The sequence below is a fragment of the Rutilus rutilus genome (genome assembly GCF_951802725.1).
Source record: "Rutilus rutilus genome assembly, chromosome: 3".
Taxonomy (NCBI): domain Eukaryota; kingdom Metazoa; phylum Chordata; class Actinopteri; order Cypriniformes; family Leuciscidae; genus Rutilus; species Rutilus rutilus.
In genome coordinates, this window is record NC_140211.1 from 18,885,730 (window position 1) to 18,904,187 (window position 18,458).

Consider the following 18,458-nt stretch of genomic DNA (forward strand, 5'->3'; position numbering starts at 1 on the left):
TATTTTAGGTGTTTGTTAAGAGGTGGTCTGATTAACCCATTTCATAATTTGATATTAACTGCATAACTTCAGAAGTAAACTGCTGTTTGTTTATTTATACTGTGCATCTCTCTTTTAATGAACTGTTTAGTAATACTCTGTTAACTAGCAAGACAATGGACCATGATTCGATTGTCAAGTCAAAGCACAGTTAATGATTATACGGTAGATTTAGGTCATTTTTTTTGCTCTGTAAATATTTGAATGATTAAGGAATGTGTAACACTTCTTAAACGTCTGTAAACGTGCAACTTTTTATTTTATTTTGTTTTTGTTATGGACAAAGATGATTACTGTCAGTTTTACAATCTTTGCTTAAAGGAGAACTCCGGTCAATTTTAACATTGAGCTCATTTTTTTGTACATTTGGAGTGCTGTCAATACAGAGAACAACGACAAAAATCGGTGTTGCCTACACCGAGTTATTCTATTTTTAAAATTTGCACCCTATTGACTTCAATGGGGCAAGTAGTAAGCCTGCTTTTTAGCCTCTTAACATCCTTTAAGTGTCATTACAAGTGCACAGAAAATGTGAGTGATTCCTTCCGAGTGAACACGGGTGGATCTGACTGCAGTAGATGTTAGAGATATTAATAAAAATGAAGTTAATTCAGCCAGCGCTCATACCTTTGTTTACATCCTGTTTTCGGTGGAAGGCCATAGTAATCGATTGTCGAGTTCACGCGCGTGATCATAGGTAACTAAGCAACAGTGGAGACTCAGACTGTCAGCCCAGCCGATGACGGTGCTGTGTGGTGTTCTGAGAATATCAGATCTGATGGATAGTTCATCCGAATCAGATGTTGAACACACAGAGGATTTTTTTGAACTCGACAATCGATTACTATGGCCTTCCACCGAAAACAGGATGTAAACAAAGGTATGAGCGCTGGCTGAATTAACTTCATTTTTATTAATATCTCTAACATCTACTGCAGTCAGATCCACCCGTGTTCATTCGGAAGGAATCACTCACATTTTCTGTGCACTTGTAATGACACTTAAAGGATGTTAAGAGGCTAAAAAGCAGGCTTACTACTTGCCCCATTGAAGTCAATAGGGTGCAAATTTTAAAAATAGAATAACTCGGTGTAGGTAACACCGATTTTTGTTGTTGTTCTCTGTATTGACAGCACTCCAAATGTACAAAAAAATGAGCTCAATGTTAAAATTGACCGGAGTTCTCCTTTAAGTTTCTTATACACACGTTTGGTTTGACAGTTACTTTTTGTACAGTGAATGTGCTCAATTAATAAATCTGTAAAGTTTTTCAAATGCAAAAAGTATTCTTGAATCCTGGTCTGATTTCTTCCCACAGGAGCATTGATTCTGTTCCATATAAAGGTGTTGAAAGCTTCGATCAGAAGCAGTTTGAAAGTTTTAAAATCGGGTGAGGTCTAGTATATATTATCACACACATACCCTAAAATCATATTGAGGCCACTGAACTTTTGCTGAACATGTGGTAGGATATATGTCCACTGGCCTCACGGAAGTGCAGTCCTGCAAAGCCTTGGTCATGAAAAATTGATAAGCAATGGCGATTTTTCATAAAAGAACTATAATGAAAATAATCCATCAATCCTCAAAGTGAATGCTGCTTTCTCTTCCATATTTAGTGTTATAATGACTTTGAGTGAGGAGCAGTTTAGAAATAGATGTTGTTTTGGCTCAATAACTCTGGGCTTCCCCTTTTAGCCCACATGCTGTTATGTTTCCCCATTTCAGCAGATGACATTACTGCTTTCACTTTCTCATTGACGATTGGTGGTAATTTAAGATTTAGGAGCAGATTTATTCATTGCGTAGGTATTTTTGCAGCTTAAAGGTGCAGTAAGCGATTTTTGAAAAACGCTGTTGAAAAGTGGATACAAAGTGGATACACGTATGTAACCAATCAGCAGTAAAGGGCGTATACACTCATGATGGGGGAGAAGAGAGCCAAGTGCACAGCACATACATTAGCAGAATGACTATAGAAAGAGAGAACTACTGCTTGTTTCTGGCTCGTTTCCAAAGACTATAGATCATTACTGCAGGTTTCCCCTTGTCAGGGGTTTCACTTTTCTTTTGCCTCCATGTGGTCATATATTGAAACCAAAAGGTTTGTAGGCCTACTGACATTTTAGCAGGTGGCATTACTCAAAGTGAATGCATCTTTTACTTTCAGTGTTCATTATTAGTAACCGCTTTGAATGAGGCAAGATTTATTATGTGTCCTGAATGTACTGCTTGCTACTAGATCAGGTGGTCTGGATTTTCCCTTGTTGGGATTTTCACTTTTCTTTCCTTCCCCACATGTTGTCATTTATGCTTCCACGTGCAACAAGTTTGTGTCCTCCATTTCAGCAGCTTTCTCACTGACGACTTCAAGTGAGAAGCTAGGTAGGTAACAGCTTCTTTTTGTATTTTTTTTTATCTCTTAAACTTCTGCTGAACAAACAAAGTTGTTTTCAATCTCATATACTGATTCTAACGAGATTAGCAGCTTTAGTAGCCTGACCTCCGGAGGAGAAAGCGATTTCCCTAGCGATTTATTTTTTTATTTTTTTATTTTTTATAATAAAACGTTTAGAAATGCTGTCATATATTGTACAAGCCTATATAAATGGGGTCTTAAAATATGTATTCGCATAGGATCAGTTGACAAATTTTTATGGGTCAGTGTCTTTTTTTTATTTTTTATCGTCAAGTTCGTTTGTTAAATGTAACGAATTTTTAAAGATATTTTTTGTATTTCTTAGCAGTTCACTGAGGCCCCCAAGTGGACAACTCGCTGGTTGAGCAGCACTGTTGTAAGGTCAATAATATTCACACGGGGGAGACTGTGAGCAGATCTTCTTCTCTAACTCCAGCCTGCTCACTCGCACTAGACTCATTAACGCTGGAGGAGACGCACAGCTGACATCTATTGTACTTTTCTCCTTTTCTCATCCCGACACTCTACGTGAGTATATGCTTTCAGAGCTTGACACCTAAAGTAATAAATGTTTTGTACCTCATACTGAATAGTTCTTTACATCTCAAACTGAAATTGAACTTACGACTGAAATGAAAAGTTTGAATAGAAAGTGGTCATGAGTTGGTAAATTAGATTTATTTTCAAGTGTTTTAATAGCAGAGCGAGTTTTCATGTGTTGGTGTGTCATGTATAACATATTTTCTGTCAGTAGCTATTACTAGGCTACAGTAACGGAGTTGACAACACTCGCCTGTTCACTCTATTTAAGTTTTCTACTTTTGGATTTAAAGGCTAATTAAATTCTGTTCACTTCTGCGTTGTTGCTCGCACTCATTGTCATCATTTCGCTTTCAGTTTATAATAATTTGATCCTTCAGTCCTTCAGGGAAGAGCTATTATCAGCCGAGATAAAGTACCAAGCATGTACCTATTCTTCACAGTCCTCAAAATAATTTGCTTGAGTTATTTTTGTTCAGGGTTATCAAAAAGCCCGTTTTCCCCGCCTGCGCATTGTCCTTTTTTTCTTCTTTAATTTAGTCTTTTTAGGGAGCTCTCTTTGTGAGGATGTTTAATGCACTGGTTATGAACTGTAATATGAGATCTGTCGTATGTAGGTCAGGTCGGTTTACAACTGTAAGTGATTTGGCACGTCAGTTGAAAAATACTTTTTCTGTTTGGAGGCGAATAGGAATTTAATTGAGGTGAACTAAGCTAAAGTTTGAGTCTATGTCTGCCTACAAATTAGGTTCTTGTAAGATGTTGATGTGTGGATTAAGTTGAACTAGATTAACTTACAAAATAATGCATTAGTAGCCTAATAACAGGAATATGTTACACTAATACTTTAACTCAAGTTCAATTTATAGTCAGTTGTTTTTGGATAAAAGCAAAGTATGTGTATCCATTAGCCTATATTTTACTTTTTTTTTTTATTGTTTAGAATTAGCTGATTGCAAACGCACCAATAGGGGGAAAAAATAACAATTGAGATCTTTACTATCTCTCCTAGACAACAATAAGAAAATATGGAGCTCAAATGAAGACTTAATCATCTTGAGAAAAATACCTCAGTAATCTCACGTCTCCTCTAAGAGATCTCAGCAATTCAACACATTCTATTCAAATCAGGCCTAAACGAAAACACTGCATCAAATTGTCCTAAAACCAAATGATTTGGTCTTTGATATCCACTTTATTTTTTTATTTGGTCCATTGGTCTTACTGTATGTCAACAATTGTCTCATTTAAGTCTACCTTAATTTCTCAGAATTGTTGGACAAGCATCTGAGACAGAGTTAAGTTGATACAATAAAACAAAACGAATCTGAGCTTCGCGTGAGTAAACTCTAAACAATAACACCTTCTTTCGAGTAAACTCTTCTAGTTTGCCTGCATTCCACTGATAGGTGATGTTTCAGAGAGAAACATCTGTCCCTCCCCGTTGTTTAATTGTTGTTGCTTTTTTAAACCATAGTCATCGTTCATCCTAAAACGTTTAATAACTTCTCTGGGACATTTTAGTAGCTACTCGCGCAGCCCACTTTAACATGACTGGTGGCATCAAGTTGGTCTTTGTGTTCAGGTGGAGAGAGATTAACCGTCCTAATGAATGTACGCCTTGTTTCTGGCTGAAGTAACGGTGGAGAGACAAGGCCATTGGCCCCTGTGGGCTTCCCCTTATTTGGGGTTTCGCTTTTCTTTTTTCTGCATGCTGTGTGGAGTGCGAGACTGTTTAGTCCCTCAAGAGGGGTTTCTCTGCACCCCTTTATGCCAGCCCGCATCATGGTTGCAGTAGCAACCTGTTTGGCATGTGCAAGTTCAAATGAAGTTTTCATGAAAATGACAAAGCCTAGAAGGCGTTTAGACAGGGGTTAAATGATCAGCTTTAGGCTTCATTTAGTCACTTGCAAGTAAGCTCAATCACTTTATATAAAGCACACTTGCTCAATCAGCATTTGTTAATAGATTCCACAACAGTTGCACTTGTAAGTTTTCTTTGGATGTTAAAGTTGAGGATGTCATCAGTTTGGTGGTAACTTTAAGGCTACTGGGCTCCTGAGTGTGTGGAGTTTCTCCTTTTGTTCGATTTGAAAAGCGTGGCTGAAAGCTGCCGTTGTGGTTGTGGGAAATCAAAGCTGGTCCTATCGCTGTGAGTGTGGGGGAGGGTGGCTGGAGAGTGGAGTGTGAACTAGACTAGAGCCTCAGTGTACACTGTGTAGATGAGCTGAATGCTGATGAACCTCAAAGGATACTTGCTCGCAGTGGCTATACTCATTTTGCAAGCATTTCATTGCTTTTCAGCTTAAAAAGCCCTAAGATGAGGTTTAAAACTAGTCCCAGACTAAAATGCACGTTTGAGCTGTTTTAACTGAAAGCAATTTGCACTGGCATATCTTAAAATATGTCAGTGCCATTGTTTTGCCTCAAGATGTACACCAGTAATGTTTATTTTTCTAAGGCACATTTATAAAAGGAAGGCCTAATCCTGGCTTAATCTAAGCCCTGTCTGTGAAACCAGGCCCTAAGGTTATTTTGCAATGACAGAGATAAGATAAACTGTTTCGGTTAAAATATGTACGATCAGATTTTTCCCTGTGGTGATGTGCTGGCCTGATTCAAATGTTAGTGCGTTGTGACACACTTTTTGTCTGTCTGACTGAGATTGGATAAGCTACATGTGTGTTGGCACTCTTTTAGGTAGTCATAATAGCTCTGTGACCTTATGTGGTATATCAGCTCAATGCTGACATTGATCAGAAGCACAACAGTGTTCTTATCAAGGTTGAATTTGTTTAAAACCTCTTTTGTTTATGTCTTGTGTAAGACCCTGTACAGATATTCGGAAACTCACTTAAGGTAAAAAATAAAGCCTTGTTTCTCTCTGTAGAACGAGGAGGAAGTGCAGGTAATTTGATTCCACAGACTTTGTCGCACGGGACATATCAACGTCTGAAAAAAAACCTTACGATCTCTCCCATGGTGGAAAAATATGAGAGATTTTTAATTGAGCAGCTGGTTGGCCTCAGCTCAGCAGCACTGTGATGCTTCTCTTCAAAACTAAATTGAAGCAAGCAAGTTAAACAAATGTTTGTTTATTCCAGGCTATTCCTCACAAGGTTAGTTCCCCATGAACTGATTAAAAACTACGTAGAAGTTAATGTAAGTTTGTTTATGAAGTTTTTTTTCTTTTTTTCTTTCTGTAAGATAACTGTCTAAAAAGAAAAAGACACTCTGTGAACAGATATTGGCTTATGGGATATTTGAGCTTTTTGGTCAATTTTTTCTCTCTCTATTTTAGACACTTTTATCCAAAGCAACATTTTGAGTGTATTTATATACATTTAAACACACACTTTGGGGTTGGTAAGGTTTTTATTTTTGAAAGAAGCCTTTTTTAAATAAAAAAAAATACAGTAAAACAGTTATATTGTGAAAAATTTGTTTGCTGTGTTAACATATTTAAATATGTAATTTATTCCTGTGATGGCATGAATTTTCAGCATCATTACTCCAGTCTATAGTGTCACATGATCCTTCAGAAATCATTCTAATATGTTGATTTGGTGCTCAAGAAACATTTCCGATTATTATCAATGTTGTTAACGGTTGTGCTGCTTACCATTTTTTCAAGAATCTATGATGGATAGAAAGTTCAAAAGAACAACATTTACTTGTAATATAAATATTTTATAACATTATAAAAGTCTTTACTTTAATACTGAATAAAATGATTAATTTAATTAATATGAAAATTTTTATTATTTTATATATAAAAAAAAAAATCTTACTGTCCCAAACTTGTAACCATAAAATACTCTGCTGTTTATATATTGACACTCCCATTCAAAGGTTATGGTCAGTGGTTTAATTTATATCACTGTAAAACTGAAGTGGTTCTTCAGATGTAGTATCTCTGAGTGGTGGAATGAAAGTCCATCCATTCATCTCCACTGCAAGAAAGCTTTGAATGAGCTCCTGTGTTTGTCTATAAATGGCTCCAGCAATGCTGTTTTCTCCATCTGTGGCCTGATCTGCTTTGTGTTGGTGCTCTATATCTGCTTATCATTACTCACAATTCCTTCGCCCTCTCTGAGGTCATTGGACGTGGTGAAGTGTGCCACGCAGCACACAGACCCACAAATAGCACGAGAAGTATAATACTAACCTATTAATGATAACCAGAATGTGGGTCATTATCTAAAAAGAGTGCTAACAGCCATCACGCAGTCCAGAGGAGAGTATTGACATATCCTGTGGTATTTAGTTCTGTGTGCTCCATATTGATCTGATGATGACGGCATGCTGTGTCTGAAAGCAAGGGGATGCTGTATTGAATTTTTAAAACTCTAGCAAACATGTAGCATGATGAAAGTGTACGTTTGCTTGTAGATTCTATTTTTTATTTAGCTCGCATCACTAATCCTGCAAAAAAAGTTATTGTAAGCCATCTGTTTATCTGTTATGTCCTGTTGCTCATTTGCCATTTTTCTTAATCTGTGAAATGTATTGTATAAACTGGTCCTTAATTTACTTCTGTTTCCCTGTTTTGGGTTTTTACAGGTCAGCAAAATGGGGAAAGGATGCATCGCTGCCACCAAGTACTTCCTGTTTTTCTTCAACTTAATATTCTTTGTAAGTCTCACTTTCTAGTATTTAAAGAACAAAGAAAAGTTCAGTTAGTTGAATCATTTGAATGTCAACTGCTTTGTGCTTTGTTATTGTTCCTTGAATAGAACTAATAAAAGTAAGATCACTAATAGAATGTTAGCATTAGATGGAACACTTTTCAATAAGGTTCAATTTGTTAACATTGTTTAATGCATTATGTATCATGAACTAACAATGAACAGTATTTTTTTACAAGGTTGATGTGAATGTATAAGTATAACCTATATTATTCATTCATTTGTGAGTGTCTAACACACTAATGTAAAAATGAACCGTGCCGAAGATTAGTAAATGCTGTAAAATGATTGTTCATTGTTAGTTCATAATACCTAATAGATTAACAAAAGTATTCAAATTGAACCTTATTATTAAGTGTTACTACATTAGGCATGGGTGATCTGTTCTGGGCAAGTTTTCCAAATGTTCTGAGGGCAACTTTCCCCCAGCTTGTTTCTTTTTATAAATGATGATTTTTAGCTCACTGCTAAAAGCTGATGTCCCAGTTTTCTCAGTTTGACTGACATTCACTGAACCAGTGATAACTTCGCTGTATTATAAATAAGTCATTACTGCTTAAGGTCTTTCAGTTCATGGAAAAAGCCACATGTTTATTAGTTACAGGTGCTTCATAGCGGCCTTGTATCTCTCTGTCGCAGGAATGCACTCTAGTTAACATCCAGATGAAGTGTTTGCCATTTGTTACCCAGACAGTTTACTTTTTCTTGGTCTCAGAGAGAGAAACAGCCTGTTCTCCTTTGTCATCCTTGGGCTTGTTCCATGTAGGAAAAAAAAGAAATCTCTGATCCAAGTTTATTCTTTGCAGGCCAGGGTGCTCAGGCTTAAAGGGTACAGGAAGAGTCAAACGATCATTTCCAAGCATTTGGAGTGCAACCAGTACGTTTAAATGAGCCAAGCAAAATGTTTTAAGAAAGTCAAAAATATGACGACAACATTATGAGAGGAAGGTCTCAGATTGGTGGTTGAAATATGTTCATGTCTTTGCACTTACATATTTGTATTATTTGCAAGATGCTTTAAGTGATTTAAACATTAGGAACATCATAAGCAATTTATTATAAGAGCCAACTGTATTTGCAGTACATAAAGTTTTAAATATACGACTAGATTAAGTACACAGACTTGAGCAGAAATGAAATACAGAAAAAAAGAGAGAACATGAATTTTCTTGAATTATTTCATTTTTTATATATATATATATGTATATGTATATGTGTGTGTGTATATGTTAATATTTTATTTTTATATACATTTATAAAATAATTTTTATATACATTTTATTTAAAATATTATTTTTTAAATAATATATAAAATATTAAAATATTATTCTTTAATTTGTAGCATATTTTACTATTTTTGTCTGTTCTTTTTTTTTCTATTAAAAATAAATACATTTTCTTCATTTGTTTTCTTTAAACCCTAATGAAGATCTGTGTGCTAAAATGCGTTGATTTTTTTTAAGTAGTTCATCAACAAGTGTTCCTGGATTTGCCTTTGTCACTTCCCATTCCCAATTTTCCTGTTTCCATGCACCTTATTTGTGAAGTTGCACCAGAGTAACTAAAGAATCGGTACACAGAAGGAACAAACCTTAGTTAAACTCGGTTAAAAAAGCATTTTGACAAATGATAGCGCACCACCAGCATGTGCCCTGGTGTTATAAATGAGGAGAGTAGATGGAGCGCTTGTTAGCGAAGACTGTGGTGCTGTTGGACTCCTGCAACATCCGCTGCGCTCCCCCCCTCCCCTCCAGCCACTGCCACGCAGAAGCACAGCCCAATCAGTCCCAGATGTGAGAAAGAGTCTGGAACCCCACAGTTAGAGATCAGGGAACAGTTCATAGCTTCCTACGGGCCAGGATTAGTGTGTTTGTTACATACTCTCACACACAAGCACACAACCTTCCTGTCTTTCAGGGAACACATTAATACTAGAGTTTCCAGCTTTAGCTCTGTCCAAGAGATTTGGAGTGAACAAGTTGCAGCTTGTAAACTGAAATGTGGGGCCCCTCGTTCCCCTCCTGTCCTGCACTATATGATTGATTCTCTCTTTCCTTTTTTCTTTCCTCTGTCCCCCCTCCATTCTTTTTTTGTCTCTACAGATCTTCGGAGCTACGATTATGGGATTTGGACTGTGGATCCTCCTAGACAATCAGAGCCTCATTGCAGTGTTGCGTAAGTTTCTGCATAAAATGTGTGCAACAAACCATAAAATGTCATGTAGTTGGGAAATGATGCTCCTGATAACCTAAATCTACTCTCACTGCCATTTTCTCTAGGATGGTCTGAAAATGAGTTCACATTAATCTAAAAGGCTATTTAATGCCCCATGGGATAGTTCCTTTGCTTTTAGTTGGTTGTTGTAAAATCCAGCGGAAGTGGTGATAAGAGTTGGTCGTTGATCTTGTCTTTTTATGCTCTCATTAGTGAAGTTTTATCCCGTTGTACCTTTGAATGAAACCTTCTGGGCTTGTGCACCAGTGACTCAGACCCACTTTTACAGGGGCCATCTGTCTCTCGTTTTGCTCTTGTTTGATGATAACCATTAGTCTCATCTTAAAGCATATGATTCAGGCTTTTGGACAGATTGTTCACGATGGGCTCTGTATTTTTCATCACTCCTCCCCCTGCACATTTTCGGATCTATTTTCCATCCCAGAGGCCATTGCAGGGAGCTCTGGGTCACTAGGTCTGGTCTTACAGACACTGCCAAGCAGGCTGGAGCTACATGTTCACAGCTGGCTCCGGATCAGCCATTGAGTTCACGGCTCTGTGCGCGAGCCAGGCAGGGCCTGTGTGTGACATAGCACGTCTGAGGCAGTCTGCAGGTGCTCCCTCGCTGCCACACAGGGCTCTTTTAGCGGCTGACTCATTAGCATGCATCACGTCAATGCTCAGATCAGGCCTCTTGTTGCATTAGACATTGGAAAGAACAAATTAACACTGGTGAGCAAGTATATCCAAGTAGGGAAAAGAATGAGCCTCTATCTGCCTCCGGTCTTAATCGGTTCAAAAGTTTGGTAAGATTCTTTAATGTTTTTAAAAAAAGAAGTCAAAAATGCTTACCAAGGCTGCATTTATTTAATCAAAAATACTGCAATACTGTGAAATATTATTACAATTTAAAATAACTGTTTTCTATTTTAATATAGATTTTAAAATATAAACTATTCCTGTGATTGTAAAGCTGAATTTTTAGCTTCATTACTCCAGTCTTCAGTGTCCCACGATCCTTCAGAAATCATTCTAATATGTTGATTTGGTGCTCTTTGTGTCAACAAAATGACTGACAAATGTGGTCAATAACAAAGGGTTTTTGATTTTATCAACAAAAAAATGCACCTCATTAAGATTGAAAATATTGTGAAGAAAAAAATAACACTGCAAGATATTAATAGTGCAATGTTTTGAAAAGATAAAATCTAGAAAGAATATGAATTTAAATCCTTAGTCAATAATGTTTTGGATTGACTTCCTTATGCGGCGTAAGCTGAAGCGGAGCAGTAAATGTATGCTGGTTTAAATTGGCTCTTTCTCATCAACTAAATTTAGAGGCCATTTCAGTCCAAGTAAAATTGACTGAAATAAATGAATATAACAAAAGAATGTGTGCAAATGAACAATGCTCAAAGCACATTGACAGTCCCTAAATTTACAAAATGATTACAGTAGTTGACTTGGGGAAAAGTTTTCAAAGGTTGTCTTGTAAAATGTAGTGTGCCTGACCCAAGACTTGAACCCAGTCTGAGTGGCTGTGCTATAAAAAGTTTGTGTTTGATTGATTGTTCAGAGCAGAAACTGATTTTAAGAAAGCCCAGGCTCACGCCATAAGCATGATACCAACTGCAGTGAATCTGTCAACCTTTAGTACTCCTCCTTTTAACGTCATAATTCTTCTGACAGACACATTCCTGCAGTGCACAGCGGTCGCATGGCTGTTTGTTGGGACTCCCAGCCATGCATGCAAACAGTGAGCCCTTTAACCCATCGTAAAAAAAAATAAAAAAAAGTTTTCTGAACATCATTGTTTTTCTAATCCAGATGCCAGTGGCCTTCACCGGCTCACTGATCCCTAGAGGATTTTCCTGTTTCCGTTAGACACCATTAGGCACTTCAACAGCATGGGGTTGTTTGAGATTTACAGTACTGAAGTTAGAAAGGCCCACACATTTGAAGCTGAATTGCAGACGCGCACGTTTAATGCTTTTATTTGTAATGCCAGTGCCCATTCTTGGGGTTTGGGAATTGGATTGAATAACTGAAACCGAATTGTTGCATTCGGAACTGGTTTCCTCAGCCAAATGCTTTGAACTTGGTTACTGCTGAGCACAGTGGTCGAACTTACAAAGGCATTTGCTTTGTTAAAGGAAAAAGGTCTTGGTCTTTGTTCTATTCTTCTATTGTTTATGGCGACAGAATTTCAGTAATATTTACCACATGGTACAAAAGAGCCTTAAATCACTGTTTCCAATTTAAAACTCTCTGCCATTTAAAAAAAAAAAATCACATTAACAGCTGTTTACCAATAGTTAAGTCAAACATTTCAGAACAACCAACTGCTGTGAATCTTGTGAGAATTTCTCCACAACGAACAGAATGGGCTGAGATGATTCACTCACTTCACATTGTTCCTTAGGATGCTAGATTTGTTTGCTTACTTGTGACTAATTGCAATCCGCTGGTTCACAGTTTCCACCTTCTAGGTTTCCCAGTATCTAGTTCTCTCTTAATCATTAATTATTAAATGGCCTGAATTATGTAAGATATAGATCGTGCCTTCTCAACCGTGTGAAAAGATGAACTCATTGTGTTATTTGTGCTTTGACGAATGCTGTAATCATCAGGGTTGAGCTGGTCATCTCATCTAAGTGCTGGGTTTCGTAATGATGATTACATCAGGTCACATGATAGGCCATTGTATCCTCTGCACCCACAGTCACACAGCGCTCTGCTCCACACTGTGGTATTGTTTGTAAGGCTGTCTGTGGTAATGTTGTTTTTGCTGGGGAGCCATTGAGGTATTTTGAGGCTGGATGATATGACAGAGGCTTTTCAGTATGGCGTTCTGACAATACGCATGAAAGCCTGACTGAAGCAGGACCAGTTGGAGAATGTGCTGCTTCTTTGAGGTAAAGCCACAGAATGTCTGACTCAACTGTTCAATGGCGTACAGTGAGCATTGCACTGTACTATAGTTCGTCACGACTCAGTCAAGATTGCAAGGGAGACCTGCTAAACCCATCTCGACATTACACAATGCATATTCATGAGGACAACCCGAGACTGTATTTACTGGCTTGGAGTATTTGACGTCAGAATTAGTTTGTAATGTGCAACAAACCATATAAAAAGTGTTGATGACACTTTAGCATAAGGTTTAATAAGGTTAAAGCATTTACTTATCTAGATTAATGCTAATTTATAGCTATATTGTTCATCATAATTTTTTTTTCTAATTTGTACAACTTGAAATGTTAAAAATGTAAACTACCCTATAAAAGATAAAACTTTTTTTTTTTAAATCTCTTATATGCTCACCAAGACCTGATTTATTTGATCATAAATACAAACAAAACAGTAATGTTGTGAACTATTGTTGTAATCTGAAAAAAAAGAAAGAAATTCTAGTGTATTTTAAAATGGAATTTATACTTGTGATGGCATCTTCAGGGTCACATGATCCTTCAGAAATCATTCTGATTTGGTGCTCAAGAAAATGTCTTATTATTAATGTTAAAAACATGATTAAATGTATTTTTGTGGAAACGGTAATACTTTTTTTCAGGATTCTTTGATGAAAAGAAAGTTTACATAAATGAAATGCTCTGCTTAAAAAGCTAAAGTTTCTTAAAAAAAAAAAAAAAACTTTTACTGACCCCAGACTGTTTAATATGTCGAAATTTACATTAACCATTAATAAGTGCTGTAACTGTATTTTTCATTGCTATTTCATGTTAACTTATGCATTAACCAATGTTAATGTTTAGAAAGTGTTACCAAAGTGTAGAAAATAAGGGCTGTTTACTGAGTTACTTCTAATCAACACAATTATGAAATGATTCGTTTGTAACCAGGATTGTGTTTGTGTTTCTCACTAACAGAGGATTCATCCATGGTCCTAAAGGTGGTCTCCTATATTCTGATTGGCGTGGGCTCATTCTCCATGATTCTGGGATTTCTGGGCTGTCTGGGGGCCATATATGAGATCCGCTGTTTGCTCGGATTGGTAAGACACAAAAATGCAGCCCAGCCCTATTCAGCCCTATTTTTATCTATCCTAATTGAGTTTTATTTTGTGTGTGTGTGTGTGTGTGTAAATCATGTTTTTTATGCAAACTCAAAGTGGAACTTCTGCTGTCATGTGGAAATTTGCCTTGCTGAGCAGTTTCATGTCACACGATCCGAGTATACTGGACAGCACCAGCTGTTGCATTTCTGTTGCACATATATGCGGACTGTGCAGTACATATGTGAGACCGACATATGTGGCGGGGGTGCACATGGATCTGTGATATCTGAATGCACTGTCTTTTTCTTTCTCTACAGTACTTCACCTGTCTGTTGCTCATCCTCCTTGGTCAAGTGGCTGCTGCCGTTCTCATCTACTTCCAGCGTGAATCGGTGAGTTAGTGAACGCCCTAATGTGGCTGCCGTAGAGGGATTGCCCATGAGAACATTTGAATTCTGTCATTTACTCATCCTCGTGTCATTCCAAACCTGTATGACCTTATTTCTTCTTTGGAATGTAAAAGAAGATATTTTGAAGAATGTTTGTAACCAAACAGTTGTGAATCCCTTTTTTTCTATTGTATGGTCTGAAAATATAGTGAAAGTAAATGGGAACTAAAATAGTTTTGTTACCAACTTTCCTCAAAATATCTTCTTTCGTGTTCCATAGAAGGAAAAAAAAGTCAAACAGGTTGTGAACTAGATTTCTAGTGAGTAAATGATGTCAGAATTGTCATCAAGCCTGTCATCAAAATGTTTTTTGGAGTGCAAGACACTTATGGCTTGCATGTTCTGTGCCGTTAAACACTTCGGAAAAGTTGAAGCCAAACCTCCATGTGTTCCATTTTCCAGCTAGATTTCATTGTGAAGGTTTTGTTTAGATTTCTGGAACAGCTGGAAAAGAGGTCAAGAGAATCAGTGGCTGAAAATGAAATGATATCGCCCCCTATCGCACATACCAAAAAATACACATGGAGTCTTTGCAGGGCATTTGAGGATCGCTGTTGTTGAATAGACCTTCACCATGATGACCCATGAGGGGAAAAAAAAAAATCACACAGGAGGAAGATGAGCAATGGGTTGACCACAAACAAACACTTCACTCACTCACACACACTTCACTCACACCTCCACCTAGGTCAGCCAGCAGCAAGTGTGTCTGAGGACACTATAGGAAGCATCTGAGCAGGATATGCAGTAAATCATGAAGTATTTGGAACAGGTAGATGATAGACGTTGTCCTTTTTTTTGCTCATCTTTTCATTTTCGACATAAATGCAAACCGGCTTGGAGGCTAATACAGAAATTTTGCCTCCAATACAAATGCAACACGTGCTTTTCTAATGGAAAAGGAAACACTGTTCCATTTTAGTAGCTTAGTAACTTTTTCCTCGGTCAGCAATGTGAATCTCATGTCAAATACCTGGGGCTAGAAAAATAAACCACTGACCCTTTTAACTTTCATTGCAGTTGAGGAAGGAGACAAGCGAAATTGTGTCCCAAGTCATAGAAAACTACACTGGACAGAACAAAACCGCAGAGCAGGCCTGGGACTACCTACAGAGAACAGTGAGTTGAGAATGGGCGAAACTCATGTGTTGTCTTTAATTCAAGCTTGAGACGTGTATTAAATGTCATTCGAATGTATTGCCATGAAAAACACTCGGTTTCTGTGGGAGGTTCAAGCTTTGGAATGTAGAAAGGCTTGTTGGGTTGACCGAGTTTAACCTTTCACAACATTATGACCGTTCCCTGTTCATTTTCTTGTATGATGGAGAGATTTTATTGGGTTGAATAATCCTGGTTTATCGTTTAGCCAACATTATAAAATGCTTCATGCCTTGTTGTTTCTTGTTTGTGTGTCTCAGATGCAGTGTTGTGGCTGGCTTGGAAGTGAGGACTGGGATGTGAACCATATGATAAAGAACAGTTCAGAGAATTTGTACTCATGCTCCTGCCACAATGCTTCCCTCCAACCATTTAATGTCACAGATAGCGGCTTCTGTTTGGACGCATCTAATAAATTGCCCATCTATGAGACGGTATGGGAAATATTAGTCACTTAAGTCATTTTAGCGTGTTAAGTGAATCTCTCCATGTTTCCCTATATTTTCGTGTAATTCTGTGTTGTTAAAAGGATAGTACAACCCAACATAAAAATGTGGTTACGAAGCTGTATGACTTTCTTTCTTCTGTGGAACTTTGAAGAATGTTGGTAACCAGTTTCGGGCCCATTGACATTCTTCAAAATATCTGTTCAACAGAAGAATGAAAATCATACAGGTTTGGAACTACATGAGGGCAAGTAAATGACAGAATTTTTATTCTTGGGTGAACTATCCCTTTAAGGTTGTTTGAAATGGTAGATAAATAAGATGTACTTTTGCTGAACACTGAGGGCAAAGTTATTAAGATACCGGTTTCTTTAATCATTTTATGAATTTTGTGGTGGATGATTTCAATAACAGGTTAGTTCAGGTGAATAATGTTATGACAGAGTGTTTTTCTGTCTTCATCAGGGCTGCATGGATAAGGTGGGGAGCTGGCTCTTCACAAATTATGGCATTATTTTGGGAATCTGCCTTGGTGTGGCTGTCATTGAGGTATGTTGTATGTCCTCCAGCCTAGGCGTCATGAACAATACGCCTGTGTATTACTAAGAAACCGTGAGGTGTTTATTATCAATGATTTTTTTCCCCCTACAGCTCCTTGGTATGATACTTTCTATGGGCCTTTGCAAGACTGTACACCAAGAAGACTACACCAAAGTGCCAAAGTACTGAGGAGGAAACACAGACACTTGCACACAAATGTATTCAGTCCTTCCTTATTTGGAACAACAGATCTCCCTCTTTTTCTACGGTATATACAGTGTTTCCAAAAGATAAACTTTAGGGTTGTGTTTAGTCATGAGATTTCACTCTTTGTCAGTAACGCTATCGCCTGATATATATATATAATCAAACCTTTTTAGTCCAGTTTGAATAGCCCATTGTAATGACAGTCTGAAGTGCAGAACATGAAAGCTGCCCACGTAAATGAATGAAAAGTGTATGAGTCCTGGTGCCCCTCAAATGTCTATTTATATACAACAACACTTTTTAACACCCAGGCTGGCCTACAACGTATTTGCTTTGATATTTCTTCATTAAAGTGACCCAAACTATGAGTTAATAGCCTATTAAACTTCGGTTTATGCTTTATAGACAACGGAAAAACCACAAAGGCCTGCTTTTGTTAAAACAAGGGACTTTTCTTTAGATATTTAGCATGTGTTTGTTTTGTGTATACATAGACTGACACAATCTCCACCCTGCCCCAGTGGCATGTCCCAAATAACAAAGTTGGCTGTGTTATAGTCTGTCATTTATGTCTGTACATCAGTGTTGTTGCCTTTGTTTATATTTTTTAGTGTGTATATATTTTTAGCTTTCATTTGCATGTTGATTTTGACAAGTCTCGGGAGTCAAAATGTTCCCTTTTTTTGTACAGATGATAAATTTTTATCTTTTTCTACATGCTTAATTTGAGCATATCTGTATGAGCATATTTGTAAGGAAGTACAATATAAAGCTATTCCTTGATGATGTGAACCAAAATGAAGATTAGCCCCCAAAGTTGACTGCAGACTTGATTTAAGTTTATTTTTGATTGCATTGATCCTAATTTAACTGGTTTACTCTGACACCGCTATGACTTTAATTGTATACTTGTTATGACAAGTATAAATGGAAAAATGCTAACAGTGTTTTCTTTGTCATCTTTAATAGTTCTGTTAAATACGTAAAACTTTGAGTTCTTAATAAAAGGTAAAAACTTATGTTACTGTTTTAATGTTAAAAAAAAAATCTTTTTTTTTAATACAGGGAATATGATCCCCAATCAAGTAATTGATATGATAATGATAAAAGTATTGTAACTACATGTACCTTTCTTAAGCTGAATGTGTTACAATAAATGACTCACCACACCCATTTGTGCTCAGTGTGTTTATTCACCATGTACTTTTGCCAGATCTTCACTAGGTGGCAGTAGCACATCTGTTGTGCTATGGTTCACATCTACTCTATGGTTCAACTTAATAAAGTGAACTGGGAAGTGGTGGTCAACATCTCACATTTGCATAATAGGCAAGTAAATAAAAACATACCCTGTATTACTAAATCACCACAAACAAAACTTTAAGAAAACTGCATTACAAAAATCTACTTGTAAAATATCATTGCTTGTGCCTTTTGTTCATTTCTGCAGCAGATGGTGGTCTTTCTCAATGGTCATGGTGGTCTGTGTTTATGTGAGGAATTAAATGGCATGACTCACCCTTCTTTCTCTCAACAATAGAGGGTTCATTGCCACCTGTTGTTGCCCCCTTCATATCCGGCCTGCCCTGCCATCCTGTTTTCAGAAGACCATGTCCATGACTTTCCAGTCTTGCCCAGGCGTCACACATATGGATACTCATGATCAACTTCTCTTTTTTAGAAACATGTCAAGTGCTCTGAGTGTAGTAATAATAATACACATAAATGCAGCTATGGATACCT

The 18,458-nt window shown here is 37.2% G+C and overlaps 1 protein-coding gene across 3 annotated transcripts; it reads left to right on the forward strand.

The window, feature by feature from the left end:
* The first annotated feature begins 1,926 nt into the window (after nucleotides 1–1,926).
* cd82a (CD82 molecule a) lies at nucleotides 1,927–17,884 on the forward strand. Of its 3 annotated transcripts, none has more exons than XM_084403898.1 (11): nucleotides 1,927–2,143; nucleotides 2,370–2,424; nucleotides 2,784–2,986; nucleotides 7,562–7,633; nucleotides 9,789–9,861; nucleotides 13,788–13,912; nucleotides 14,233–14,307; nucleotides 15,385–15,483; nucleotides 15,783–15,956; nucleotides 16,434–16,517; nucleotides 16,620–17,884. In XM_084403898.1, exons 4-11 carry the CDS (start codon nucleotides 7,571–7,573, stop codon nucleotides 16,695–16,697), a joined length of 771 nt encoding a protein of 256 aa, XP_084260024.1. In that variant the 5' UTR covers nucleotides 1,927–2,143; nucleotides 2,370–2,424; nucleotides 2,784–2,986; nucleotides 7,562–7,570; the 3' UTR covers nucleotides 16,698–17,884. The 3 variants fall into 3 exon arrangements, with proteins under 3 accessions (XP_084260024.1, XP_084260025.1, XP_084260026.1); XM_084403899.1 differs by having other exon boundaries at nucleotides 2,389–2,424; XM_084403900.1 differs by having other exon boundaries at nucleotides 1,962–2,143; nucleotides 2,392–2,424; nucleotides 2,787–2,986.
* Nucleotides 17,885–18,458: the final 574 nt, after the last annotated feature.